This window comes from Melanostigma gelatinosum, assembly GCF_949748355.1.
Source record: "Melanostigma gelatinosum genome assembly, chromosome: 24".
NCBI classification, from domain to species: Eukaryota; Metazoa; Chordata; class Actinopteri; order Perciformes; family Zoarcidae; genus Melanostigma; species Melanostigma gelatinosum.
In genome coordinates, this window is record NC_136657.1 from 7,655,641 (window position 1) to 7,683,440 (window position 27,800).

Here is a 27,800-nt window from a genome sequence, read left to right on the forward strand (position 1 = left end):
ACGTACTGCGTTGAGACAGAGAGGGCGTCTGTGATTCTAATGGTGTCATTATGGGAGTAACAGCCGCCCTTACTCCTGATGCATATCGATGAATGGATATCAGTGTCAGGACCGGACTCAAAGACCCAGTGTCTGATCTCTCAGTCGGGACAGAGGGAGAAAGGCGGGCGGATTGTTTCAAGCTGGTCCATGCCATCTATTCTGATGGGAGCTGGTGGTGGGGTTCACACAAAGTGAATGAGTAGGGAGAAAGGGAGAGGGGTAAAACAGAGCTGATTGTTAGGGTAGCTCCTGATCAGCTAGCCAGCAGGAGAACAGAGGGGGCCAGTGTGCACACACACACACTGTACAGCATTCACATATAAGTTACCCAGAAAGCCACACACACACATACAAATGCAGTAATGAATGAGGGGGAGAGCAGCATGTGACTGTGAGTTCTGTAGGTGGACTTGGCGGACTGATCCTGGACCAGCCAGTATGAAAGTCTGCGAGATGTCTTGATGATTTATGTGACTTACAGATTTTTGTTTTTCCTTTCAGTAACATTAAGCAGCTTCAAGGTGATGTTTATGTTCTACACTTTGCAGATATGTGATGACAGTGATACTATACTGTACTATACATAGTGATACTATGTATGTATGTATATATATATATATATATATATATATATATATATATATATATATATATATATATATATATATATATATATATATATATATATATATATATATATATATATATATATATATATATATATATATATATATATGTACACTATATATTATTAGATTACAATGCACAGGAAACAGGCAAACAACGATACGGTACATACTTGATTTAAGGACTTGACCAAGCAAAAACTTTATAATGTTGGCACGCGCTCAGTGATGCATAAACACTCCGAGTCAGTAGGGGGCGATAGAGTTCTCGCTGGTTTAATTTGGTAAAATGCACCGGAAACGGAAACGCTTCAGTCTCATTCGTTTCTGCAGCTACGAGAAAATATCCACGCAAGGTGGTAGAAGCTAGCACCGATACCTACGTGCATTAGTATATCTGTGAAAAATAACAATGGCCCTTGAATCACGGATTACGCAGGAAGAAATCAAGAAGGAGCCGGAGAAGCCCATTGACCGAGAGAAGGTAGACCGAAGCCCGGTTTTTACGTTAGCGTGTTTACCTTATGAGCGCTAAGCTAACCTACGTTAGCTCTGAATGCTACGCTAACAGCTTGGAGACTGTTTGACTTAACGTCCCGTATTTAGGATACATTCTAAACATTAGAACATAAGTACCCGAGTGTTGTAGTTTTACTTGATGATATATTATGCACTAGTCATCACAAGTAAAAAAAAAACAAGATTGGATTTTGGCGTTTATACCGTGCTAGTGCTAGCTTGCTAGTGATAGCCTATGGTGCTAGCTTAGCATGTAGTCCTCGTCAACCTAACGTCACAGAAAAATACATTTTATGGTTTAGTTATTAAATTGGTTAGCTTGAGAGGTTACTAAAAAGTGACTGAACATATCCCGCGTGAACTGAAAAACGAAATTTAAGTTTCTGGGTAGACACTCAAAACGTGCTAAAATGCAACTTAAAATAAAATAAAATACGATTTAGGTCTCCAATGCCAAGCAACACATTCATGCTTTATTTGTAGCTTAGCTCATAGCTCATTAACTATTCTTTAGTACACCATGTGTATGCATTAAGGTACTACTTACATTAGAAGGTTACTATCATGACAATTGACCAATTACATCACTAATTTAGTTAATATTTAACTTAACTGTATATTGGCACTCAAAATGTCGTGTGATGTAGTTACTCGGTGTGACCACTAAGGGGCAGCACACTTTAGTGACGCCACTACTGTACCTTTCAAAATAAAACTTTCAAAACACCCAGATGGGATCCCTGTTTTAGATCGTTTTCCATGTTTGTGTATAACAGGTTCACGTCCAAGGATTTGTGTTGATCGTTGTAGTGACACCAAATTGAATTATTTGAAGGAACTGATATATGCCATTAAAAAAACAAAAACATAATTGATATTGATGCGTGTTTTTGCTGCAGACCTGCCCCCTTCTGCTGCGTGTTTTCACCACCAACAGTGGCCGACACCACAGAGCAGACGAGTTTAACCGTGGCAACGTTCCCTCCAGCGAACTGCAGATATACACATGGTGAGAGCGCAAACATTTTGCTTTGTTTTCTTTGTTGTAGTAGTAGTGGTATGTGCCAATCCAGAGTTTTAAGATGAGTTAATAAAATGGAGGAGACTCTCCTTGTTCAGGTACTAATGTGTTTTTTTTTTTTTTTTTCCCAGGATGGATGCTACTCTGAAGGAGCTGACCAGCCTGGTGAAGGAAGTGTATCCCGAGGCAAGAAAAAAGGGGACCCACTTCAGCTTTGCCATAGTCTACCACGACCCCAGAGGGAAAGTGTACAGGTTAGTGTCACACTACAACAGCACTGGTTGGACTCGTGGAGCAGGCCTCTTGTTTAATGTTGAGGTGAATTTGTGTGCATTGTATGTTGACACACCTTTCTGCTCCACCTTTGCAGGTTGAAAGATATCGGCAACACTGTATCCGGCAGGAAGGGCGCAGATGACTCCATGACGTTGCAGTCTCAGCGCTTCCAGATCGGAGACTATCTGGACATAGCTATCACACCGCCCAATAGAGCCCCGCCCCTTAACACACGCATGAGGCCCTTCTGAACATAAACAGACGCGTAAACCGACACGCATCAACAGTTTGTTTTTTGTCTATTTTTTTTTCAATTGCATCATCTTGGATGTTTTTTTTTGCCTCATTTTATAAAATGTGACATGTAATAAAGCTGTAATTTTTTCCAAAGTTTCTGCCCCTTTCTTTGTAACATACTTTGAGATTGTATTACAAATGTAGTCTTTTTTGGGGGGGGGGGGAGTCGTTGCGTTAAACTGCACTTTTATTGTGAAAAACAATTTTATTAAATTTAAGTTGGACCATCAACTTTTTTTCTGGTGACATGTCAAGTTATCTTTAAAATTTATTAAGTTTGCAAAAACAACTCTGGGATCCAAACTGCCTTCAATTATGGTCGATTTACAACACTGAAATTCAATTTCAAAACTGCAGGAATGTTACATCGAAGAAAGTATGAAAAATTAAAACTGTTTTTGGATAGTTGAAGCTGGAAAAAAAACACCAATATGTATCAAAAGTGGGACAGGAAATGCCTTTCAGAAAATATTATTTGTTTGTAGCGCTTTTGGTCATTGAGAACTTTATTTCGATAGTTATAACCGGAAGTTGAAGGATGTCCGGCGGCGCATGCGTAGTGCCACACACGGACAGCTAACATAAAACAGCCAAGATAGCCAACTGTTAGCTAACTAAAACAGCTGTTTACACACTAAACACGTTGAAATGTTTCGTAGGAAATTGACGGCGCTAGATTATCACAACCCCGGTGGATTCGACTGCACAGGTAAGACGAAACTCGTCAAGTATTCGCTCATAAACGCGAGTTAAACGTGGAGCCGGAGTCCTGTCACTGGAGACGACATGCCAAACTCTTACGAACAAAATAGCAGTTTCATGCTGCTTTTTGGCTGAGAAACTTGTGTGCGTTTGTTCACGAGATAAAAATGTGTACGAGCTTCTTATAGGCCACACTTTTATTCGGCTTTATTATTAATGCCAACTGTTCGTTGGTGTGTCCTCGCTGCATCAGATGAGACACAGTATAGGAACTGCGTGGTGTGGCTCGAGGACCAGAAGATCCGACACTACAAGATCGAGGACCGAGGAAACCTGAGGAACATCCCGAGCTCAGACTGGCCCGAAGCCTACCAGAAGGTGACACCACGTCTTTCTTAATTAAAGCTTGAACATGAACCCTGTTATGAAGAGGATATCATTGTTCCTCACATGAATGACATGAGTGTGCTTTTCTTGTGTGCAGTACCTGCAGGATCTGAACTGTCCGTTTGGACTTCAGGAGAAGCAGGAGGCTGTGGACTGGTTACTGGGCCTGGCTGTAAGATATGAATACGGAGACAACGGTAAGCAGCAGCAGGAGGTGTACATGTGCAGGGACTGTTGCCTGCTACTACGCTGTAATACCGCTGATGACCATTAGATGGAGACATTGTCAACGGAATATGTTTTCTAATTATCTGGTGTTGCAAAGCAAGTTAAATCTTTATATCTCTGTGTTATCCTCACATGACACACTAACACATTCTCTATACAATGTTTGCATTGTGTTCGTCCTCAGTAGATAAGTATAAGAACTGCAAGCCGCTGGCCGCCTCCAGCAACAGCGACAAAGCGGTGGACCCTCTCCTCAACCTCGACGGTGAGCAGAAAAACACTCCTCGGCCTGTTCCTCGCGCACATTTTTAATTTCTTCATCTATTTGTTTTCAAGGTGAAAGATCTTTGTTTTCATTTTGTTTTTATAGGCAATTGTCCAGATTTCAAAGCAGGAGTGACGGCTCTGGCCAACATCCTAAAGATCCAACGGCATGACGACTACCTGGTCATGCTCAAGGTGCATCTTTAATATTTTCTGTTTGCTTTTTAATGTCTCTTAATTGTTTGCTTTCAAGACTTCATATACTTGTGTTTCTATGTGCTCCCGCCAGGCCATTCGTATCCTGATCCAGGAGAGACTTTCTCCAGAAGCCATCGCTAAAGCCAGCCAGAATAAGGAGGTGTTGTAACATTCTGCATCTAGAATGATGTCCAGAGGTTTTTCTATGTCACAAGAAAACCCTGAAATATATGTGTAACGTCGTTTATGTTGCCGTGTTTCACAGGGTATCCCGGTAACTTTAGACAAGCACGTCTTGGGCTTCGACACCGGAGGTGAGTGCAGGAAGAGCAAATCTCCAAAACGTGCATAGAGTGCACAAATGTACCCACTAGAAGTTAAAAGTGACATAAATGTTCCCCTCTAGACGCCACTCTGAACGAAGCGGCCCAGATCCTGCGCCTGCTGCACATCGAGGAGCTGAGGGAGCTCCAGACCAGGATCAACGAGGCCATCGTGGCCGTCCAGGCCATCATAGCGGACCCCAAGACGGACCACAGGCTGGGCAAAGTCGGCAGATGAGATCAAGGATGACGAGGGACGCCAGGAGGGACTGATTAATTTGATTTTGAGGGGGGGTGGGGAGAAGAAGAAAGCTGGTCTTTGTCAGACATACATGAGTTTGTATTTCTACGTGAGATCAGAATTGATGAGTTTTGGGGAGTTTTGTAGCAAATGCAAACTGTTTTTGATGAATTAGTGTTTACATACTCGTTTGGGCTAATGTGTGGTCTTACCTTGTGCTCATCTCCTCGCTGCCACAACCCCTCCCTCACAGAGGAGCTTCTGAAACATTCAAACTGACAAGTTATATTTGTATCTTTTTGTTTCCAGAGAAAACAGCTGGAAGAACAGGTTGTTTTGAAATGGTTGACATTTGAATCTATAAATACAGCTGAGCAGAGTTGGTCTCCTGTGCTTCTTGTTCCTCTGTGAAGCGTCAGAACAATCTATGGAAAAACAAGTACCAAGTCACATCTTTATTGTTATAAATATCACATCTTATAAAAAGATAAAGATTTGAAAAGTAGTAGTAGTAGTAGTAAAAAATATTTGGCAAAAGAAAAGAATGTCCTTTCATCATGTGAGAAACGGATTAGTATATATGGCACGATCTGACCCGGAGTCAGATTGAACTGGTTCAGCCACTCAACAGCTGCAATGATTTCACACCCAGAATATTTTCATGGAATTTGAACAACAGTTTAACAGCCCCTCAGTGTCATTCTTCTTTGGCAGAAAACCTACACTCATACATTTTTTAAATTGTTCTGTAGCTTTAAATCAATAGAAAAACAAACAAAACTTGCGTACAAAAATACAGTAGAAAAAAACAAAAAATGAGGTATAAAACAAATTTACAAAACATTTATTTGGGGATTATATCTTTAAGGTGAGATAATTGGGGTCTGGGTGAGTGGAGGGGTTGTACATTTGGTCGATCTGGCAACAGGAAGCCATCTTGCGCCCTGCTGAGTGTCCTTTTATTTCTCTGAGGGACACTGGTGGAGAAGGCACTCTTTGTTTTACGCCGGTCGCCTCAGAACTTTAGCACCAAAAGGACCCTGCAGCTGCCGGTCTGTCGTCAGTGGCTCCCTGAGACACACAAAGTCAAGACATTTAGAGGACAACATATAACCTCCATCTCTACGGGAAGTACAAACCTTCTTTTTGTTTAGAGCTCCGGGTGGAAATGAGGATCTACAGGTCCCAATTTCTCTTCCTGTGTGAATCCAAAATGTGACAGGATGGGAGCTTAAGTGCTTCGGCGGCCTAATGACAGAACAAACAGGCCGTCCGTCACGAACAAAGCCCTGCACTTAACAACTTGTGGCGACTGGGGATTCTCCCCGTAAAGAGCGTGTGTGTGTGTGTGTGTGTGTGTTTGTTCAACAACAACTTAAGCCTCACCTTTAAGCCTCTCACGGCCGGCTCCCAAACCCCTTAACGAGAGCGTTTTAGAGCCGTCATCACGGCCACAATTACACCGCACGCCGACGCCTTTGAAGCCGTGACTTAGCGCGAGGCTCCGGGGATGCGCAGACGTGACATTCTGCAGTTCACTCGGCATCGTTGTGACGAACCGTGTGCGCTCTCTTCTGCCGTGAACAGGTTTGTTTTTACACTCTTGACGGCGGCATCTGCCACGGTGCTACTTTAGGGATCGTCCTGTGTTTAGAGCTTTGTACTTTAAAGGGGTTTTAATACGAAGCTTTGGGAGGACTCGGGGCCATCTGCGGACGTCGAACACATCAAACGTGACGCAAAAGCGCAAAATACAGGTCGAGCGTCTCGGGCAGCTGTGTAATCATTGTTCTCCTGTCTGTTTCACACACGGGGGGGGGGGTCGGAGCCAGCTGTGTGATGACTGTTTGGTGATGAAACGCAAACGTTGGTTTCATCCGACAACAAAGTCATTGACTTCATGTGCAAACTATTCACTCGTGTGGCTTTTTATATTGAGCACTACTGTCGTGTGACAGTACCTTCGTAATATGGTATTCCATCTCCTCCAGACACGTCTTATGACATATAAAAATACTCTCATTGAATACCTTGTAAAAAAATATAAATCTACTTCTCCCTCACTGAAAAACCCAGAATCTATTAATATAGTTTATGAATCTATGACAGTTCAAACTCGCACATGAAGCTCATTTTTACACTCTTGTTTTTCATGCATCGAGTGTTTACTGCTGCCCGACGTGCAGGTGACCGACACTCAATGTGTGTGAGAGAGAGAGGGGGCGTTTGGTTGTTGTTACACAGCTTTAATTACACATGTGAGCCGAGTGTGGACAGAGTGCGGATGACAGAGTGATAGTGTGTGTGTGTGTGTAGGATTCAGTCATTTCACAGTGTACCTGATAGACAGTGGGTGGTGGCTATTGCGATGCCGTACAGGTGAGAGCGCTGGTCGGGCAGGTACTCGTCGGTGATCTGGCTGCTGTCTTTGTTCACCGCGATCACTCCGTCCCTGGGGGGGGGGGAGACAGAGAGAGAGACACTGAGGACAGGGGGGAAGGCAGCGATCAGCTGACTGATCAGTGCTCAGAATTAAAGACAACATGAAGGTGGAGGAAGGTGGCTACCTCCTCCAGTCAGTGTAATAGAAGTGGTTCTTGTAGTAGACCATGCTGAACGGGTAGTTGAGGCTCGGGTGGACCACTCTCCGGCCCGAACCGTCCGGGGATACGCACTCTAAGCGCTTTGTACCTGGAGAAAAGGAAAAGGTGTGTATGAGGTGGCAGCTGTGCAGGATTGATTCTCCAGTGGAAATGATTTCAGGGTCATCGATGGAGGTGTTTACCTGCGTCGGCCCAGCAGACTTGTCCAGAAGACGAGTCGTACGTGAGGGCGTTCGGCAAACCGATGCCGTCAGACACCACCACCCTGCGGTTCTGTCCGTCCACTGACGCGCTCTCGATCTTCGGAGCCTCTCGGTTCCAATCGGTCCAGTACAGAGTTCTAGAGGGAAGGAGGGATTATAGAGCGCGGTGCCACTGACCACTTTAAAGTCGACACGTTTTTGCAGCTGTGCGACTTTTTGGAACTCATCGCTGCAATCTGGCTAATATAACGAGACAAGAGGAAATCCACACACACACACACACACACACGAGTGGGTATGTAAAGGTACAAGGGCTCAGGGCTCGAGGGACCATCTGCCTGATGCTGATGAGGTCACGGCCAGGTTACTCTGAGCAACGTGCGACCTCTGACCCCGGCTCTCTCCCACTGCATTTTTTCAGTTTCATCTGTATACGCCAGGAAAAATGGACCACACACCGGCTGACCCAAAATAGACACATTCTTCCCTTTCAAACAAACTTTCTGCTTCATCGTTTTCATGAATGCGACCAAATCAAATCACATTTTATTGTTTGCAACATTTCAAAGCTGCGCTCGGCGGGGCGATAACAGGCGGAGTGTGTGTGTGTGTGTGGGCTGCCTTTCGTCTGTAGATGATGGTGTACATGCGTCCGCTGGGAACTACAGGTAATACACACCACATGAGCAATCAACTTACACACACACACGCACACACACACCATGAGTACATTCATGAATTTGATGAAGGTACAGGCGAGCAGATGTCGGCGTGTGAGACGTTCGTACACGCTTCTATAATGCGTGTGCGCTTACTTTCACTGTGTGTGCCTATGTCTCCGTGTGTGTGTGTGTGTGTGAAAGGGCAACATGTGCAGGCTCAGAAATCACAGAGCACATGCTTCATCATAAGTGTACCCGTGTGAAGCGGTGATTACCTTTAGGACTTGGCTTTCTGTCAGAACACACACATGCAAGTATGTAAACCAACCCACACACACACACATACACACACACACACACACACACACACGTACTTGGCATTCAGTCAGAAAATAAACTTTTAAACTGTCAAACCAACAATGTGCTGTTTCATGACTTGTGTTTTGCTGCTATGTTTAATCATTTGTATCGGCTGAATTAACACACACACGCATACCTGTTGATTATGCGATTAGCTGCGATGATGAAAAGCAGATGTTGTTGCTGGAGAGCTGACCGACCTCATTGCCTGTGTGTGTGTGTGTGTGTGTGTGTGACTGTGCAGGATTAATAGCGTCAGTAAATCCTGTCCAGTATTCTTGGCTCAGTTTGGTGCAGCACTGACAGAGAAAGCACTAAAAGTCACTCACATGACAGCGTCAGCAGACATGCGTTACTCCTGCGATCGTCTGTCTCGTACTGATGAAGTCATGTTCAGCGACTCAACAACAATCTTTTCCTACGAAGCAACCGGCACTGTACTGATGAATCAGACGCCCTGTTGACTCACAGCCCGACTGAGGACAGGCTGTGTGTTTGTCACGGTCGTGCTCGCGGGCCCAAAGCCGTCTGCGCCCTCTCCTGATAGAAAACCACACTGCGGAACTGTTTCTCCTTCTGCCTCGGCGGAGCACCCCCAGCTTGTTACACTCGATCGCGAGGAGGGTTGTGTGGGTGCTTGTGTGTTGTTTTGCTCCGATTTGTGCGAGTCCAGACTAAAGCGTCACAATTTAGTCGACAGTAAAACTTAGTTTCTCCACAAAGAATCACAGAAAGCGCCACTGTAAACCTCAGTGGACAAAGACCAAAACACTCTGGTGGAATGGCTCAGGTTTGTTTGCCAGAAGACAGACAGACACAAAGACTTGCTGGGTCTTTACCCGGTGGAAGAGACCACGATGATGGCTCGAGGGTTGACCAGGTCCGTGCCGAACAGCGTCCTCCTCCCGCTGCCGTCCAGGTTGGCGGTTTCGATCATGTCCGGGTTCGAGTCGACCCAGAACATCAACCTGCGTTTGACGTCCACCGCCAGACCCTCTGGACTGACCAGATCTACACGGGAGCAGGGAGACCACATAGAGGGTTGAGAGATCATTTAAAACACACACACACACACACATCACATCACAGAAGTAAAGGAGCGCCAGTGTGTGTTCTTACTTGTGTTAATGAGGATCTCTGGCTCGGCACCAGCCACCAATGAAGCCCTGTTGATGGTTCTGGCGGACAAATCTGTCCAATAGACCTGGTTCTCTTCGCAGTCGTAGGCTATACCGACAACGATGGAACCCTGGAGACACACACATGGACATAAGCATAATGAGGTATGTCGACATAATCACAGCCACGCCGGTGTCGACCTTATGCGGCATGAAAAGTAAAGAAAACAGATACCAGATGTTAAAGGGGGACACATGGACGCGTGTCCATTCATCTCTTACATGTAGGGTCAGTAGCGTTTTGGACCGGGTTCCATCTAGTCGGGTCCCGTTAAGGGGCAACGCTCCTATTTTCTGTCCCTGAGCGTACAGCAGCGTTATGTCAGCGTTGGGCGGAGGGGTCACGTCTGGGCGGGGCAATGGGCGCACGGTGGGCGGGGCCGCTGAGGGAAGGCCTGGGACAAAGATTGGAAGTGTTGGAAATTACATTTCAGCTGTGCTTGGTGGCCCCAAACGGCACGGCGCTGGCGGAGAGACACTTACACGCAGGTTTGACGACGTCATGTGATCGGGTGCCAGGGACCTCCCGTCCGTCCTGGTCCACGCACCAGCAGTAAGTGGTCTCTCCGTAGCACTGGACTGGACTGAACTGTCCATCCGACTCGCACTGAGGCACGTACTGTTGCGGCTCCGGTTTGCCGCCGTAGTGCTCGATCAAACTGGTCCTCCATCGCTCGCACACGCTCTCGGGGCGCTGGGTCGGAGCCACGGGGACTGAGGGGGACACGAATCAAACACACCCAACGCTGTTAACGTTTTTAAATATTAAAATCCCATTCGGTTGCAATTCATCTCATTATTTAATCCGATTGTCAGGGTGTTTTCTTGCTGGAGTTTACGTTACAGTGATATGTGGAGTGCTTGATTAACGGTGCGGGGAGGCCCTGTGTTTAAAGAGACACACACATCTTGCTTTCGTCAACACTGTTTACCTTGTGAAATCTCTTTAATAACTCGCTTTACAGGCCAGCTTTAAAACTAAACCTGAAACCACTTTGGGCTTCCACTAATGTTTATTCTGGCCTCTCTCTCGCTCTCTGTGCGTCTCTGATGCCAGACACGTTGCTCAGACTAAGAGGGAGATCGGAGTAACATCTGAAAGGAGGGTGAGAAGAGAATAGCTCCGTAGTGAGAGATCAGAGAGGTTCAGAGCGAAGAAGGCGAACTAAACAATCAGGACTGAGGTCTCGGCGAGTTTGTCCGGCAGCGTTCACTGTAGTGGCGGTCAGCACGCTGCCATCCGGTGTCATGAATCACTTGGTTTTACTTCTATTTAGTGTTTAACCACATGATCAACTGAGTTCAGTGGTCCACGTGTCTCTGACAGAAATGCTAAATCGATGATATTTCAGTCTTCGGGCTGACTTACTGTGTTGGCAACGACTTATGTGGCCACACAGATGTGAGAGCTTAATGTGTGTCTGATGCCGGCATCACGTAAACTTCTAAATATGATACAAACGTAATTCAAGAACTAAAATGGACAAATTACAGGGTTACGTCAGGCTCACTGTGGTCGTACCGAGCAACTGAAAATGCTTTTAGTTTTAATAAAGCTGAGCGAACGTCTGTGTTTCTGGAGGTAACACCGCTTCCCCACTCAGCTGCTCAGGCGGCCGCCAAGCGACCGCTTCAGATGTTTCGGACGGTCGTAAATGGGATTTATAGCAAGAGGTGAATTTATAGAACGGCCTCTGTGTGAGTGAGAGGGCGAGAGAGGATCACAGAGAGAGAGAGGGTGGGTGTGTGTGTGTGGGGGGGGGGTTCTCACCTGGTTTGTCACAGTCCACAGATGGTTTATGAGGTGGAGTCTTGGTTCCTTTCCTCTCCTGTCCCCTACTGTCCACGCACCAGCAATACCCAGAGGAACCGGAGCACTGAAGCACATCACAATTAGAAACAATGTCATCCGCACGAATGAGAAGAAGAAGAGAAACAAGAGAAACGCTCTGCAGAGGAATCACAGTTTGTACCTGTCGGGGTAGATATTGTCCCTCTGCGTCACACAGAGGTATGAATACTCCAATCCAACCCTGTCCCTGTGGAGTGGTGGTCCGAACACCGTCTCTGTTGTGCTCACAGTGAGTCTTAGGACGCTCTGGTTCATCTGGAAAAAATAACAAATGTACAGAAGCGTTATGATTGAATGAACGTGGCTGGTTTTGTCTCCTGACTGCCAACACTGCTCTCTTTGCTGTGAGTCCTTATCTGGTTCTACCGGTTCTATGCAGATGACACTGTCCTGTATAAACTACACACTATAAATACGTCAGGCTGGCCCCGTAAAGGATTCTTTTCATCCTGTACGAGTCATCCAGAACGCTGCAGAACTCCTTCACTCTGGTCTTCTTCCTCTAAGCTGATACGTTTAAACAACCTCGTCACAGCCACCGTAGACAGCATATATACAATACAGCCCGAGGTTCTCCTGGCAGGGTACAACTCACCTGGTTTGTCACAGTCTCTGGGTGGTGTACCAGGTGGTGTCCTGGTTCCTGTTCTCTCCTGTCCCCTATTGTCCACACACCAACAATGTCCACTCGGGCTGTGGCACTATCACAACAAGGAAAGATTGTTTCGGTATTACGTCTATCATGCTGTTTAACACTAAACCACAGTAAAACAGGTGTGTTGTGGATGCCAACCTGCAGCGGTAGGTACTGTCCGTCAGCGTCGCATTGGGGCACATAGATAGGTTCCCCGTCTTGACCGACAGTCTGAGCTCTGTCTCTGTGGTGCTCACAGTGAGTTTTAGGACGCTCCGGTTCATCTGGAAAATCGTCACCAAAAGTCGTAAAAGTAACAGACAAACTGCATCAAGCACATCTCAAGTTGCAGGTCTTAAATCCACATGAGGTACGATGTACCGAGTCAACATGTTTTTACAGACGTGCCTCTATGCTGATGACGATCCTCTATCCTGGGCAAGCTGACCTCTGAAAGTCTCTCCTTCCTCTTTGATGGTTTCATGACTTCTGCACAGACTTCAGCCTTCGCACAATCCCTGACTTATCCCGAACACGTGGCACTCATTACGGCCATGTTCTCGCTCTGTTGGTCTTCACTGTGCAACTCTGCTCGGAGGCTTGTTCAAGCTCTCCTCATATCCTGTACAACCGAGTACAACCCCCCCCCCCCCCCCCCCCCCCCCCGGATTCGCTTCTGAAGTATTTTCCGTCAACCCTAACAACTCATCTAGAATGCTACTGAAGTGATCTTAGATAAACGTTAAAGTCACCCCAGCGAGTCTTGCGCAGCATAGATTCGCAGGCTCACCTGGTTTGTCACAGTCCACAGGTGGTGTACCACGCGAGGTCCTGGTTCCTGCTCTCTCCTGTCCCCTATTGTCCACACACCAACAATGTCCAGTTGATCCGTGGCACTGAATTACACAACAACAAGCAACCATTATTACACTTAACAAGCCTCGTGAGAGAGCAAAGGCATGAAGTCTCTTTACATTGAAAGCAGATCTCACCTGTTGAGATGTGTACTGTCCACCTGAGTCACACTGAGGTACGAACACTCCTATTAAAGGGTACCCCTCTGGACTGGTGGTCTCTACACTGTCTCGGTGCTGCTCGCAGTACGTTCTGGGACGCACAGGCTCATCTGAGGGTTTCAGATGAAATAACAGTAAATAAACAGTCACACCAGAGTACAGAAACCCGATGACGTGCCTCAGAGCTGGTAACCGACATGTAATTACAAAACCTTCAGTGTACGTGTATGAAATGGACCCTTTCCCTCACCTGGTCTGTCACAGTCTGTGGGTGGTGTACCAGGTGGCGTCCTGGTTCCTCCTCTCTCCTGCCCCCTGACGTCCACACACCAACAATGTCCAGTGGAGCCGTGACACTGGAGCACATGATATCAGAACGATGCTTACGTTTCTTCACCTTACTCAAAGCTTGCATGACATTCACGAATAAAACTACTAATCTGTCACCAGACGCTGACCTGCAGTGATGTGTACTGTCCGCTATCATCACACTGAGCTACGTAGGCTCCGACAACAGGATGTCCCTCTGGACTGGTGGTCTGCACGCCGTCTCTGTGGTGCTCACAGTGAGTTTTAGGACGCTCTGGTTCGTCTGGAGGGATGAAGATGAACGACAGCAGGGATCATATGCATGTATTATATATTACATATTTACATAACTAACTATTATTTAGATATGTAGCGCATAGTCAGTCCTTCACTTAATGTTATTAAGAACAGTGTTTATTTTCTTACTGACAACTCGTAGTTAAAAAGGGCTTAGGGTCATAAAATCCATTCAGCCGCCACATCACCCGTTTTTCCAGGCATTCCAAGGCTGTGACCCAATGACCTCAGTAGTGCACCACTTACAAGGTTCGACACACACTTCACATACACGTGCTGCTTGACTTGTCACTGAGTTGAGGAATTAGGGGGTTCACAGGTCAATGTTTATGACACAATACACCTGCTGACGCCGGTGCTGTTACTGCAGCGCTGGAAACAGTGTGAAGCTCTCAGGAGAAGCTGAATCGAGGGAGGGGTCCGTCCGCTCCTGTATGTTTTTTGTTCTCACCTGGTTTGTCACAGTCTGTTGGTGGTGCACCAGCTGGGGTCCTGGTCCCTGTTCTCTCTTGTCCCCTACCGTCCACACACCAGCAATGTCCAGTGGAGCCGTGACACTGAAAAATACACGTGTTATTTGTCAAATGAAATTCAAAAGTCGTCAGTTAGCTGACCACTCATCCGGTGCTGACCTGCAGTGGCGTGTACTGTCCTCCTGCGTCACACTGAGGGACGTAGGCTCCGACAACAGGATGTCCCTCTGGACTGGTGGTGTGAACACCGTCTCTGTGGTGCTCACAGTGGGTCTTAGGACGCGCTGGTTCGTCTGAGGAGAACAGCGTAACATTCGTTTACATGGTACATTATAAACTGATCAAATAAACCGGCCACAACTACAAGATAATGCCAGTAAGTCTGTTGAGATTGATCTGATTGGATTCAATTTGGTGTGTTACCCGGGCCGAACAGCAGCCCTAAGCCTAAATGCAGTAAGCACAGCCTGCCAGCCGAAATCTCACCTGGTCTGTCGCAGTCTGTGGGTGGTGTACCAGGTGGGGTCCTGGTTCCTGCTCTCTCCTGCCCCCTAACGTCCACACACCAACAATGTCCAGTGGAGCCGTGACACTGAAATGACAATACCAGTCACCGAAATGAATTCACATATTTTAAGTTTTGAAATAGTAGTTACATTAGTGATTTGAAAAGAGTATTTCATGTGTTAAACCAATTGCAAACACTGACTTGTAACGATCTGTACTGTCCGTTAGCGTCACACTGAGGTACGTAGGCTCCGACTATAGGATACCCCTCTCTGTCAGTGGTCTGCACACCGTCCCTGTGGTGCTCACAGTGAGTTGTAGGACGCTCTGGTTCATCTGTGAAGGAAAAGAAAAGAAATTATATTCAAGAATTTGCTGTTATGTGATCATCTTTTGACCCCATCATATCCTACTGAAATAATAAGGTTCAAGGCAATTCGTTCATTAAATAATTGGTTTGGAAGTTAAGTTTTATCTTTTCTTTTGATTGATTTCATTGATTTTTGAATGGACCCAGAAGGATGCATGCTCCTCGCCTGGTTTGCTGCAGTCTGTACGCGTTGTGCCAGGTGGTGTTCTTGTTCCTCCTCTCTCCTGTCCGTCACCGTCCACACACCAACAATGTCCAGTGGAGCCGTGACACTGCAGTAAGTAATACCAGCAATGACATCAAGAACATACCATGTTTTATCAGTATGAAATACAGTGACCCTTCCTTTGGTTGGAGGCGATAAAGAGTGTTCGTTTGTGACGAACCTGCGAAGGTGAGTACTGTCCATTATCATCACACTGAGGTACGTAGGCTCCAACAACAGGATGTCCCTCTGGACTGGTGGTCTGAACACTGTCTCTGTGGTGCTCACAGTGAGTTTTAGGACGCTCTGGTTCGTCTGGAGGGATAAAGACACGAATATAATTCTCCAGCTTCTCGGGAAAGAGTTGAAAACACAACCGCTGGTTGATGCTTTTTGATGTAATAGGCTGGAGGTGTGTTTTTGTTGATCTCACCTGGTCTGTCGCAGTCTGTGGGTGGTGTACCAGGTGGCGTCCTGGTTCCTCCTCTCTCCTGCCCCCTGACGTCCACACACCAACAATGTCCAGTGGAGCCGTGACACTGCAGTAAGTAATACCAGCAATGACATCAAGAACATACCATGTTTTATCAGTATGAAATACAGTGAACCTTCCTTTGGTTGGAGGCGATAAAGAGTGTTTTCAGACACTTCGTTTGTGACGAACCTGCGAAGGTGAGTACTGTCCATTATCATCACACTGAGGTACGTAGGCTCCAACAACAGGATGTCCCTCTGGACTGGTGGTCTGAACACTGTCTCTGTGGTGCTCACAGTGAGTTTTAGGACGCTCTGGTTCGTCTGGAGGGATAAAGACACGAATATAATTCTCCAGCTTCTCTGGAAAGAGTTGAAAACACAATCGCTGGTTGATGCTTTTTGATGTAATAGGCTGGAGGTGTGTTTTTGTTGATCTCACCTGGTCTGTCGCAGTCTGTGGGTGGTGTACCAGGTGGCGTCCTGGTTCCTCCTCTCTCCTGCCCCCTGACGTCCACACACCAACAATGTCCAGTGGAGCCGTGACACTGAAATCAATCATCAGACGTTTCCAAATCAGTACGTCGCTCAAGTCCTCAGTCGGCCGCGTACTTTAGCGCTCTATGCGTCACCTGCAGCGGTCGGTAGCGTCCGACAGAGTCGCACTGAGGGACGAAGGCCCCGAGACTCGGTCGACCGCCCTGTTCCCCCCCGCTCTGCAGGCTGTCTCTGTGCTGCTCACACTGGCTCCTTGGACGAACTGTCTGTCCTGTACAGACAAATAATATATGTACATATATATTTTACGATGGGTTCTTTTTGTTTCCTCCCACATCTTTGTAGTTTATATTGGACATGTACAGTTAATCATAGCGGAAATGTATCAGTTATTTCCACATTGGATACATATTTATATATTTGTTTGTGTTCCTATGAAACAAAGTTTTCTATACAATGTTTCAAGAGAAACAGATCAGAACTCATGGGGAACATGATATTAGTCGTAATCATGCATCACTATAGTGGCAACTTCACTGACCTTCCTGCTGGGAACAGTAGAAACCATCACCATGAAAGCCCGGCTGGCACTGACACTGGAAGGAGCCCAGTGCATTGACACATCTGGCGCTGATGTGACACGGAGAGGAGCTGCATTCATCCACATCTAAGAAAAAATAAATACAACAACCACAAATGTAAAAACGTAACCTACAAATTGGAAGTTAGTCAAAAATACTGATCTATACCGATCTATATCTAGAAACTCATTCAGTTCAGTGGTATCTTATCAGTGTTTGGATCTGTTCCAGGCCTTATGTAAAGTATCTGTCCATCAGGGAGGTAGGGAGGGTTTGAAGGAAGTTCATCAAAAGTTCACACTGATGGGTGAAAGGACACACACACACACACACACACACACCCTCAGGACCTCTCTCCTCCACACATTCCAAAGCCAAACACACATTGTGTCATTGCTCCATTTGTCTCTCACTTTCACCCCCCTCTGCTGTCTAATCTCACCCTCTCCTTCTCACATTAGGCCTCTCATTCCCGCCCCCGTGTTCTCACATTTGTCACCCCATCCTCCCCTCTTTGCAGCTGTGCGCCGCTGCCGTGGAAGACATGTTGTGCCTGCGCTCGGGACAAATATGTGGACGTCTTCCAAATGCACGCAGCGCCGCGTGTTCCGAAACATCTCTTATGCGGCCAACAAATGCAACGGACATGAAGACGGGCGGATGAAATGGTTGTTTGCCGTTGTGCAGTGTCAGCAGAAGGGAGCATGTTTAGCAGCTGGAGCTGACGTCTTTCTGAAGTCAAGCCTTTATTTTTAGTGGCTTTAGATGATTTCTTTGTTGATGTTGGAGCTCAGCTCAAAGACAAACCACTACAAAGGGCTTGTCAGTAGTTCTGGAGAATAATTAACAGGTGTTGAAACTATTTCAACACACAGAAACACAGGTGAGCCTGCTTACTGAACTTTAAAGTAAAACCTTCAACAGTCGCCTCACTGGGAATTAATAAAGCACCTGTGCTCACATCAGAATATCCTTTTTTGCTGTTGGTTTTTAGCCTCGCTAGAGATAGCGATGTCCGTCTGTTGGTTGGTTGGTCGTTCCACACGGAAATATAAGAGCTGTTGGATGGATTTCCATGAAAGTCGCAACAGACTTCAGACTGATTTTGGCTTTAAGGGGCTTTCATTGCAACTCACCAACACAGGTACGCCCGTCGAAGCCAAACTCGTAGCCGCTCTGGCACTGGCAGCGGTGGCTACCGGGCAGGTTCACGCACTGAGCATGAGCGCCGCATGAGCTCAAGCTCTCAGCACACTCGTCCACGTCTGCAGTGAGACAAAGGGAGACAGTTATTCTATGAACTCGTGAGCCTGCAAACCAGGAATCCCAGTCTACCGACAGCTAGCATGTGTGTGTGTGTGTGTGTAAAAGCTGTAAACACGGGTCATTACTGGTGCTGTGGTGTTACTATAACATGTACACCTGGATTCTTGGCTGCATTCCTATGTGTGTTGTGCAATAAACAAGACAAAACCACACAAAGATTATGTGACCAGAGACAGACACTGAGGCCTAATTATGGAAACTACGGCTGAGCGAGAGAAGAGAAGAGAGTAGTAGAAGTACAGATGATTCCTGCCATCCAGCCGGTGCTTGACCCCTCTACTCTGGATGGACAGATGTTGATGAAACACAGACGCTCTCTCTGCCTGAGTCTTTGACTCTGTCTGCATGTGTTTGTGTGATGGAGTGAGACAGTACTCTGTACGTGTACGCCCATACGAAGCGCTGACAGTTACCGTAACAGTTGCGTCCGTCCCCTCTGTAGCCAGTCGCACACTGGCACTGGAAGTCCCGGCCCTCCAGTGGGATACACTGGGCCGTGGTGTCGCAGTCGTGGTTCCCGGCGTAGCAGGGGTTAACCAGCTCCGGCTCCGTTGGCTCGACTGCACAGAGGAGGAGACACATATTGGATTGATTGATATATACATGTGTTTTTCGGTGTAATTGTGCACCTTGGTGCTCGTCCATATGGCTTCTGGTGGGTTCCGCCTTAAAAGGAAGCCAAAGAGACGGACAGTAACAGCATCACATCCAGAGACACGGACTCCGCAACACTCCAAACGTCCTGAATTGAGATTTATTGAGACCCGGATTATTCGACGGTCAAAGTCCAGTTGATTGCAAGCCTAACCAAACGCACATGTGAAATCACTCCACGCGCATTCCCGTGGGATGGTTTCCTCTTGGGAAGTCATGTTCTCAATGTTGGACATATGGATGATGTTAAGACACACACACACACACACACACACACACACACACACACACACAGACAGACAGACAGACAGACAGACAGACAGACAGACAGACAGACAGACAGGGGGATGAGTGAGCGGATGTGCGTTCAGGGTTTCCTCATACCAAAGCAAGAGGCAATTTCAACTTCGGACTGATTTCTGGAGATTCGGGGGAAGGCAAACAGCAGAGTGAAGAAAACCACGGGACACCATGAGAACAGAATGCGGAGGGCTCGTAAATATGCTTAGAATTAAGCTACGCACAGCGCTACTCTGCCTCAAAATGTTCCAGGGTGAATCAGGACGGGTGGCGCGGTGGGAATCAAGCCCCAAAAACTGGCTCGGTGTCGAGGTTTAAATGATGCTCGAAAAACAGAATTGAAAACAGAAAGTGTTATTGACTTTTAAGGAGCATGCTGGCGTCGCATTTGCTGTCGGATAAAAAGAAACACAGCACTTCTGATGTCAATCGAATAGAAATATTGTTCCAAATATGGCAGCTGTATTAGGTTTTCAGAAAGTGGTTTTAGTGTCTAGACAGTTTTACTTGGCCGTTATGCTTTACAGACGCTAACCACCTAAAAGACTAATATCTGTTTTGATGATGTTAAATTAAGTACTCTCGGGTGGACTTTTTCTTTACCATCGGGGGCATATAAACAACACACACACACACACACAGCTTGCTCCCATCTCCTCAGCCCAGAGGCCAATTCTAGCTCATTATCAGAGAGGGACCCTTCAAAGTCCTGAATGCGCAGATGAGGAGCCGAGATACACATGGATGGGAGGAAAAAAACAGAGGGATAATTAGAGAGAGAGAGAGAAGGTGGAGAACACACAAACGCAAGAACTACACACATCAAAGCAAGTAGTTTCCCACCTGTTGGTTTTTCTAAAACACACACACACACACACACACACTTCAATGGTTTGTTCCCACCAAAAGTGAGTTTTCGCCCCGCCTCGCTCGGTGACAGCAGTGTCATTTGCATTTATTCGTGCCACTCGCGTCGGAGCGTCGTAGAGGAGGAGGGGCTTATCTCCAAGTGGATCGCCCGCTTTCCCTTGTCCCGACTCCAGTAATACATTTTTTCTATTTTATTCCATTTCTCATTCTATTTCTATTCAATCACAGTATTGACTGAAACCCATTTTTAAAAGGCCCGCACCAGCGTTTCTGTAGGGTGTAGCCTGATTACTACAAATAATACTCTACATGTGCTGCTGACGTTTTGAACGTTATATAAGTTATATAAGAATCAGACATGTGACAGCTGTTCACAAAGACGTTGACAACACATACTGAAGCTACTGAAGGTAGCGCTCTCTCTCTCGCTCTCTCTCTCTCTCTCTCTCTCTCTCAGTTCAGTGTCTTAAGTTAGTCTACAATCTCGGATTCTTATGACATCAGTGGGTAGCTATTCTACCCGGCAACCCCCCGATAGAAAATCTGTCATTGGCAGGGATATTATTTCCCAGAAAGTGTAAGACCCTTCAACACACACACACACACGCAGAAACTTGGCCTGGATTCAAAAACCGGAAGACGAAAATCCTGCCCTCTCTCTTTCAATCTCTTCCTTTTCATCTCCATCATTCGGGGTCTCTTGTCTCTGCCTGCTTTTCATCAGGCTCAGTGGGTAAAGGAAGCGGGACCACTGTGTGTTGACAGAATGGGACACGTGTTGTATTTCTATGCACTTTTTTTCATGTTTGTGTAGTCTCTGTTTTCCTGCTGATATCTGGAGGAAATGAGTGCGAGAGAAGCTAAAAATTAAACAAAAGAAGCATCTCTTAATTTAAATACTTAAGAAACAAGATAATAATTCTACACGATAAATGTGATGGGTATCAGCCGATACGGCTTCCAGCAATCAGCCCCAAAAAGAGTACCGTAAGTATTCATTTGCTGATAAGAGTCAAATAATTAGGTCCATTGTTTGCCTCCATACAAATATCACAGAGCCAAACCATTATGGTCAGAATACAAAGTTCTGTGGTTTTGATTTTGTGTTCTGGTGCCACAAAGTACTTTGGGAAACCATATCCCTCAATGAGGTGGACATTCTTCTCTCCGCACTCGCCGTATTTGTTTATTTCTCCTCGTGCCAGCTCACTCTGAAGGACGATGTCAACGCTCCAGATTTCAGTCCTAACGACCAAACCGAACCAGTCACATGGCGAAAGTCAGCTCTGACGCCAATCGCGGTCACAGTGATCCTCAAAGTGGTGCGTCTGCAGCCTTTAGTGCACAATGAACCCAGAAACAGCAGAGGTAACGCGGACTCTTGTACATTGTTTTCTGATGCGTATAATCATCCCTCGGCTCGCGGCGTGTGTTGTTTGAAGCGGAGCTCTGTCCAACTCTGCTGCGTGGTTTTGGCTAAAGGTTTCAATTACTTGGTGGTCTGGTCGCTCGTTGTGGCCCCGGGACAAGAAAACCTCATGTTTGATGCCCGAGTGTGTTCACCCACTTAAACACTGACAGTGATGGTCTGGAAGGGATTTAAGCAGTCACTCAGATACTCGCTTTCCCAAAATAATGAGCCAATGTTGTCAGCGGGCCAGTGTTTTCCACGTGATGGAGCTACCGTCGACAGCGACACTCGACCCGGATTTTGTGGAACTGGATCTATGTATTTCATTAAACCAAACTCAGCCCAGAGGATTGGGATCGTAGCCTGAAATCTGCAGGGTTCGGGTTCGGTTCCACCTGGACTCACCTCCGACTGGGCTGATCTTGTTGGTGATGGCGTATCTCAGGATGCGCTCCTCCTTGACGTACATCACGAACACCCTCTCCATGGTGATCTGCAGCGTCTCCAGGACGGCGGCGCGGTGGTCGTGCCGACAGTCGCGGTAGGTGATGTTCTGCTTCAGCTGGAAGGAGAAGGACTCGGAGCCCCGCTCGGCCGAAACCACCGAGAACTCCCTCACGGAGGTGGAGGTCGCAACTGGGGAAAGAAAAAAAGTGTAAATGTTTTTTTAGGCGCACGGAGGCATCAAACGTTGCACAGAATTCGTCTCTCGTGGTTGTTGCTGTTACCGGATGGGTAGTACTGGTAGGTCTCCTTGAAGGGATCCATGGTGACTTCAGCTCCAGGGGGCAGGAAGGGCACGTTGCCACTGATTACAGTATCCACGGTGAGGTGGTTGTGGTCGTCAAGGCCGCGGCCCGTCTGGACGATTGACAGGCGCTGGTTGCCGGGGTAGAAGATCACCTCTGCACGACGAGTGAACTCGGCACCTGGTGATGAAATAAGTCGACCGATCAATTCTTCTTCTGTTTGCCTATTTATAGATTATCTTCAATGCACAGCAACGATGCAGCAGTTCAATATCATTTCAAAAGTTAAATGTCTGCAATGGCTGCATCTGTGCAGAACACACATGCATGCACACACACACACACATATACAAACAGCTGTTTCCTGTTAGAGACGGGAGGGGGGAGCTTGATATCACATCACATCCCTGGAGACGATACAGCTGGTTGGGAGACCGAACACACACACACACACACACACACACACACACACACACACACACACACACACACACACACACACACACACACACACACACACACACACACACACACACACACACACACACACACACACACACACACACACACACACAGTAGAGGAGTTTCCTCATCTCTCTATCGATGTGCTCAAGAGTGAAGATGTACAAGCGACATCATTTGACCAAAACACACACGCACACACGCACACACACAGTTTACCTGTGATTTTGAATCCCGCTTGGCTGTTGGGCAGCTCCAGAGCAAACAGCCATCCAAACAGCTCTCCTATCGGTGCGAGCGGCATCAGAGCCCAGCCCACCGGCTCGGGTACCTGACCAATCAACACAACGTTTACAAAAGGGGAAATCCAGAGAGACCAGAGACTTTAATGTGGATGAGAAGAGGAGAATTGAGATTCTCAGACTCCTACCTCGCTGATGGCAGTGTACGCTCTGCCATCGCCCACCACGATGTAGGCGTGAAGATCGATGTTGTTCAGCGTCACTGGAGTCGAACCCACGGTGACTGTTCCGCTCACCTTACCGCTAACTCGCTGTGGAGTGCCTGAACGAGCGACACAGGGGTTACAGCAACAACAACAACAAAACAACTTCAGCATTTGAAGAAAAGATAATGCGATCAATGCGTCTCTGTGGGTCAATGGCAGCGCTCTAACCTTCGGGTAGGCAGTGGCGTCCATTGCCGTAGAAGCCAGGCCGGCAGTGACAGCAGAACCCCGTGGCGTAGTCGGAGCAAAATGCATTGTGGGAGCACTGCTGTTGGAATCTAGAACGACAAGAGAGAGCGAAGAAAAACACGTTTAATGCTGAAAAAAACTAAAAGGACCAATGCAGCAGACCCAGAGATGTCGTCTTTTTTATTCCACACATTCCTCTTCTTTGCCTACATCCCCCACAATGCAATCCGACCTCTGTCAGTACAACCACTACAAATAGTTAGACACACCAGCAACAACAGGTATATATCATGCTCACTAGTCACATACCTGGCACATGTTTCCTTATTCTCCGTGGTGTACTGAATCACTGAGAGAGAGAATAAGTATTAATATGCGTTACATATACAATACTGATATCATTTATATCCCGCAGTCTCCTATCCAAGGTCCTCGGGAAAATGGCAACAGGACAAAACAGGACAAAACAGGACAAAACAGAGAAAGCTGTATGTGCAGACCACCGGTACTGTTGTTTGCAATGTTCAGAAGAAAGATGTTGGTCAGCTTAGCTTGAACACCGGGAAGATATATTTCTTCTGTTCCCAGTATTTACGTCATGCAGACGTGAATGTTTAAATGGAGACGGAACATTTAAGGGTTGTTTCCATATAAGTACAGATGGACAGAACAAATAAAAAGACAGAGGAAGGTTTACACACACACTCATCGAGGCACTACTTGGAGAGAAACCAGCTGTTGCAGTCCTGCCTCCCACACCCACTAATCCACTCACTCACACACACACACACACACACAGTTTGCTACATGAACTCCCAAAGGCATCTAAGGCTACATCCACACTCTTATGTTTTCATTTTAAGATGCATAACGTTTGCTACTTTCACGCCTAGTGTCCGGCAACACTTCTCTACTACGCCCCACCGGTTTTGTCCCAACCCCTAACATGGACACTTCACAAACTCTGCTGACCGTTTTAGTTTAAAACACTTTCGGGAGTATCGTTGAGTCTGGGCGGCAGAAACGGAGACTTTTGAAATCATTGATGCAGACTTGCTTCCTGATTGGCTCTCAGCAGTCGCGGCGTGTCCTTTCCCTGATTCGTCCCGCCCCTCTCACGTGACCCTTTTTCTTGTCTATGCTAGCGGCCGTTAACGTAATCCAAGCAAAGAAATCTTCCGGTCTTACGTTTTCGCCCATTACTGTTTTTCTTCTGCAGTATTTTCTGCAACTAAGCAACCAGCGGCAGAAAAGGCAATCTGCTATACATGTTACATGCGCTGCTCTAAACACCGAGAGTAATATAGTAAAGCAACCACTACTAAAACTTGAAGGATTTCTAAACCTCTCACTGGATTAAAAACACCAAATGGAACTTGCATAACTCCCAAATCGCTCTCTCTCCTTGTTTGTCTCTCCATTTGCCTTTTTGGTAAATGGCTGATTTGGGATCGTTTTTAGCATTCTGTCATCCTACTGGGGCGTCACACACAAACACACAAACAAACGCACATTCAGATGGACACAGGATGTCAGGATATTTTCTGAAGAACCGCACACACACACACACACACACACACACAGTAGAGAAATCACTGTGCTTTTCCACACGTTTTTGTTTGTTTAAAACAGGATATGAGAACTGTTTTAAATACTAAATGACGGCCTTATTCCAAATATACTCAATCTGTTCACAGATCTTTCTTTGCATTTTCCAAGAAATAAATGTATTTCCTCACTCCAAACTGAGTTAAATGACTTAATAAGATGGGCTTTTCGACCCTTATGTAACCTGGCAAGTTGACTGAGAACACATTCTTGTTTACGGCTAAAAGCCTGTGGTAGTCGTTGCAGGGGAGGGAGCGTTTCTCACACACACACACACACACACACACACCTGGGAGCTGCCCAGCACAACGGTGGTATTGTACTGCCAGCTGCTGAGCAGCTCCGTGTACAGAGGGCAAGGTAATGCTACCCTCCAGTTTCTTAAAGTGACCGTCCTGTCATACCTTAAGCAGACAACTTCATATACATATTTATATTTATACATTTATCTCCTACCTCCTGTGTCAAAATCAACATTGTCTTCGTCCACGCTGACCACGTGACCGCCAGGGGAAAGACGTGGTTCATTCCTGTGAGGGGGGTAGACATCCACCACCTCCAGAGGAACCTACAGGGGGAACAGCCTGTGTTTAACTGGAAATTTGTTTTTCCTGTTGTCATACTTTTTAACTCTCTCCAGATGCTACAAACCAGACTGCTATAATCAGCGCATACTGTACATTTTGTGTACAAATTCAACAAGTGATATTTTCTGAGAATTGGAATAGTCTGCCACTCAGTGCTGCTGTCTGCATGAGCAATATCAGGAACCCTCATCCCATAACACATCATTCTGGTCTATCGGCTTTGCATATGTTTCTAGTTGTTGATTTTTTTTAAACTGCATAATAAATGGCAGTGAAAACCTCGTCCATCTTAAAATGTTTGCTCGTAGGATTTCTTGCTGAAGATGTTAATTCATTTCACGTGCAAGGACGTTTCGTGTTACCTGTGGTTGCTGGTCCTGAGTCTGCTGAGCACCTCCCTCTGGAGGATTCGGGGGAGCGTACTGCCTCTCTGCTGGCTCCGAGTTGTACCTGGGTTCAGAGGTCAATGGCACATCTTTGCTGCCATACGCCACCTGATGTTCGGAATCCTCCGAAGGGGACGAGGGAGCATCAGGACTTGCTGGTTGAAGGGATTCTGAGTGGTCAGCGCCGGCGGGGGCCGTCTGGAATTCGGGGTCCCCGCCTGTCAGAGGGTAATCGTCTTCTTCCTCCTGGTTATCAGGGTCGAAAGTGTTGTCCGGGTAGTCCTCAAACTCACCATACTCGGCTGTGGTGGTGTCCTAGAAGCAGAAGCCATGGAGGGGTCAGAGGACTTTTTCTGCAAACAACTCTCGACAGTAAATAAAATGCATGAAACAGAAAAAGATATATCACCAGGGAGAGGCCATGTCCTCGAGTTGGCGGGGTAACAAGGAGGCCACCAATGGATGCAGGAACAATGTTATCGAAGGAGTAACTGTTCCCAGTGTGGAAAAGCCAAACACCTGGAATCCCTGTATTACCAACCCTAGAGAGCGAGTGACATGAATTATTTTCAGGTTCAAAGACCACCCTGCATATTACAGGGAATCAGCTCAGAGACCAATGTGAAAAGCTTTTTTTGTCTAAGTCAGCACGTCTTATTTGGGATAGTGTTGGCTTCTCAACACGTTTGCCAGATGTGGCTTTAAGAAGAGTTGTGACTCAACCTTGAGGTTTTTTACTTACTGGTAGAGGTTTTTAACACTCTGCTCATCGCTGGTGACGCTGTAGTGAGGTCCCTCGGTTCGGGAGAAGATCAGATACGTGATTTCTCCTCTGCTGAAGCCAACTCTAGCAGGGAGCTCTATCTCAACATTATAAGGCTCCTAGAAGCAGAAAATTGCTTAAACATTAATGCAATGTAACAGGAACATTAATGTCTACAAGTGCTGCAGCGGTAAAATAGCCACGCTAATCACGCTGTGACTTAAGGTCTCGTACACATAACCAGGTTACCTTCGGGCGTGTCCCAAAGAAGTTAAGGCCACCGTCAGGGTAGAGGAAGAGAACGTATGAATCCGTCTCATCGTAACCAATTACTGCCTGGAACGTATTGACCTAAAGAGAGACAAGAGACCCCAGAAGTTATTTTAGTGTAGACTGCATTTTAATTTTTTGACCCTGACGGCCAAAAGCAGCTTACTGGTAATCAAGATAGTGTCTAACAATCATGTTGAGCTCTGCCACTGTCAGAGGGATGAGGTCACCTCCTGCGTGTTCAGAGTCAGCCCGGCCCAACCGCCCTCAAGCCATTCTAACACTCACCGCTCATATTTAAACTTCACACCTCTCCTCATACCTCCTCTCTCCTCCCCTCCCCTCCTCCTATTCCTCTGCTGGAATTCTTG

The 27,800-nt window shown here is 46.6% G+C and overlaps 3 protein-coding genes across 4 annotated transcripts in view; 2 read left to right on the top strand and 1 right to left on the bottom strand.

Annotated features, from left to right (window-relative positions):
- Positions 1-993: 993 nt before the first annotated feature.
- On the top strand, positions 994-2,874 carry sap18 (Sin3A-associated protein). Its single transcript, XM_079296314.1, has 4 exons — positions 994-1,152; positions 2,087-2,196; positions 2,340-2,462; positions 2,579-2,874. Exons 1-4 carry the CDS (start codon positions 1,081-1,083, stop codon positions 2,733-2,735), a joined length of 462 nt encoding a protein of 153 aa, XP_079152440.1. The 5' UTR covers positions 994-1,080; the 3' UTR covers positions 2,736-2,874.
- Positions 2,875-3,346: 472 nt separating this feature from the next.
- Positions 3,347-5,503, top strand: rtraf (RNA transcription, translation and transport factor). Of its 2 annotated transcripts, none has more exons than XM_079296460.1 (8): positions 3,347-3,490; positions 3,737-3,861; positions 3,968-4,067; positions 4,283-4,363; positions 4,469-4,557; positions 4,652-4,720; positions 4,826-4,874; positions 4,967-5,503. In XM_079296460.1, the coding sequence occupies exons 1-8, from the start codon at positions 3,430-3,432 to the stop codon at positions 5,119-5,121; spliced, it is 729 nt and encodes a 242-aa protein (XP_079152586.1). In that variant the 5' UTR covers positions 3,347-3,429; the 3' UTR covers positions 5,122-5,503. The 2 variants fall into 2 exon arrangements, with proteins under 2 accessions (XP_079152586.1, XP_079152587.1); XM_079296461.1 differs by having other exon boundaries at positions 4,286-4,363.
- Positions 5,504-5,564: 61 nt separating this feature from the next.
- nid2a (nidogen 2a (osteonidogen)) overlaps positions 5,565-27,800 on the bottom strand; it is a 29,733-nt gene continuing 7,497 nt past the window's right edge. The window contains exons 4-43 of the mRNA XM_079296697.1: positions 27,409-27,510; positions 27,139-27,278; positions 26,806-26,938; positions 26,373-26,711; positions 25,880-25,991; positions 24,125-24,164; positions 23,795-23,904; positions 23,549-23,682; positions 23,338-23,449; positions 22,636-22,836; positions 22,313-22,543; positions 19,086-19,232; positions 18,483-18,611; positions 17,307-17,432; positions 16,900-17,036; positions 16,710-16,815; positions 16,458-16,591; positions 16,227-16,332; positions 15,975-16,108; positions 15,755-15,860; positions 15,421-15,554; positions 15,198-15,303; positions 14,871-15,004; positions 14,690-14,795; positions 14,091-14,224; positions 13,883-13,988; positions 13,609-13,742; positions 13,407-13,512; positions 12,776-12,900; positions 12,578-12,683; positions 12,104-12,237; positions 11,902-12,007; positions 10,614-10,844; positions 10,353-10,525; positions 10,072-10,201; positions 9,792-9,963; positions 7,910-8,067; positions 7,692-7,815; positions 7,464-7,576; positions 5,565-6,195 (exon numbers count right to left, since the gene is read on the bottom strand). Coding sequence (XP_079152823.1) covers positions 6,185-6,195; positions 7,464-7,576; positions 7,692-7,815; positions 7,910-8,067; positions 9,792-9,963; positions 10,072-10,201; positions 10,353-10,525; positions 10,614-10,844; positions 11,902-12,007; positions 12,104-12,237; positions 12,578-12,683; positions 12,776-12,900; positions 13,407-13,512; positions 13,609-13,742; positions 13,883-13,988; positions 14,091-14,224; positions 14,690-14,795; positions 14,871-15,004; positions 15,198-15,303; positions 15,421-15,554; positions 15,755-15,860; positions 15,975-16,108; positions 16,227-16,332; positions 16,458-16,591; positions 16,710-16,815; positions 16,900-17,036; positions 17,307-17,432; positions 18,483-18,611; positions 19,086-19,232; positions 22,313-22,543; positions 22,636-22,836; positions 23,338-23,449; positions 23,549-23,682; positions 23,795-23,904; positions 24,125-24,164; positions 25,880-25,991; positions 26,373-26,711; positions 26,806-26,938; positions 27,139-27,278; positions 27,409-27,510 — 5,322 coding nt within the window. The 3' untranslated portion in view covers positions 5,565-6,184. The remainder of the gene's footprint in view (positions 6,196-7,463; positions 7,577-7,691; positions 7,816-7,909; positions 8,068-9,791; positions 9,964-10,071; positions 10,202-10,352; positions 10,526-10,613; positions 10,845-11,901; positions 12,008-12,103; positions 12,238-12,577; positions 12,684-12,775; positions 12,901-13,406; positions 13,513-13,608; positions 13,743-13,882; positions 13,989-14,090; positions 14,225-14,689; positions 14,796-14,870; positions 15,005-15,197; positions 15,304-15,420; positions 15,555-15,754; positions 15,861-15,974; positions 16,109-16,226; positions 16,333-16,457; positions 16,592-16,709; positions 16,816-16,899; positions 17,037-17,306; positions 17,433-18,482; positions 18,612-19,085; positions 19,233-22,312; positions 22,544-22,635; positions 22,837-23,337; positions 23,450-23,548; positions 23,683-23,794; positions 23,905-24,124; positions 24,165-25,879; positions 25,992-26,372; positions 26,712-26,805; positions 26,939-27,138; positions 27,279-27,408; positions 27,511-27,800) is intronic.

What these genes read in the sequence shown, in the direction of transcription:
- sap18 (XM_079296314.1), top strand. Translation starts at nt 1,081, where the DNA reads ATGGCCCTTGAATCACGGATTACGCAGGAAGAAATCAAGAAGGAGCCG. An exon ending in AGCCCATTGACCGAGAGAAG is followed by an intron (nt 1,153 to 2,086) that starts GTAGACCGAAGC and finishes TTTTTGCTGCAG; the next exon opens with ACCTGCCCCCTTCTGCTGCG. An exon ending in CCCAGAGGGAAAGTGTACAG is followed by an intron (nt 2,463 to 2,578) that starts GTTAGTGTCACA and finishes CCACCTTTGCAG; the next exon opens with GTTGAAAGATATCGGCAACA.
- rtraf (XM_079296460.1), top strand. Translation starts at nt 3,430, where the DNA reads ATGTTTCGTAGGAAATTGACGGCGCTAGATTATCACAACCCCGGTGGA. An exon ending in CGGTGGATTCGACTGCACAG is followed by an intron (nt 3,491 to 3,736) that starts GTAAGACGAAAC and finishes TCGCTGCATCAG; the next exon opens with ATGAGACACAGTATAGGAAC. An exon ending in ACTACCTGGTCATGCTCAAG is followed by an intron (nt 4,558 to 4,651) that starts GTGCATCTTTAA and finishes TGCTCCCGCCAG; the next exon opens with GCCATTCGTATCCTGATCCA.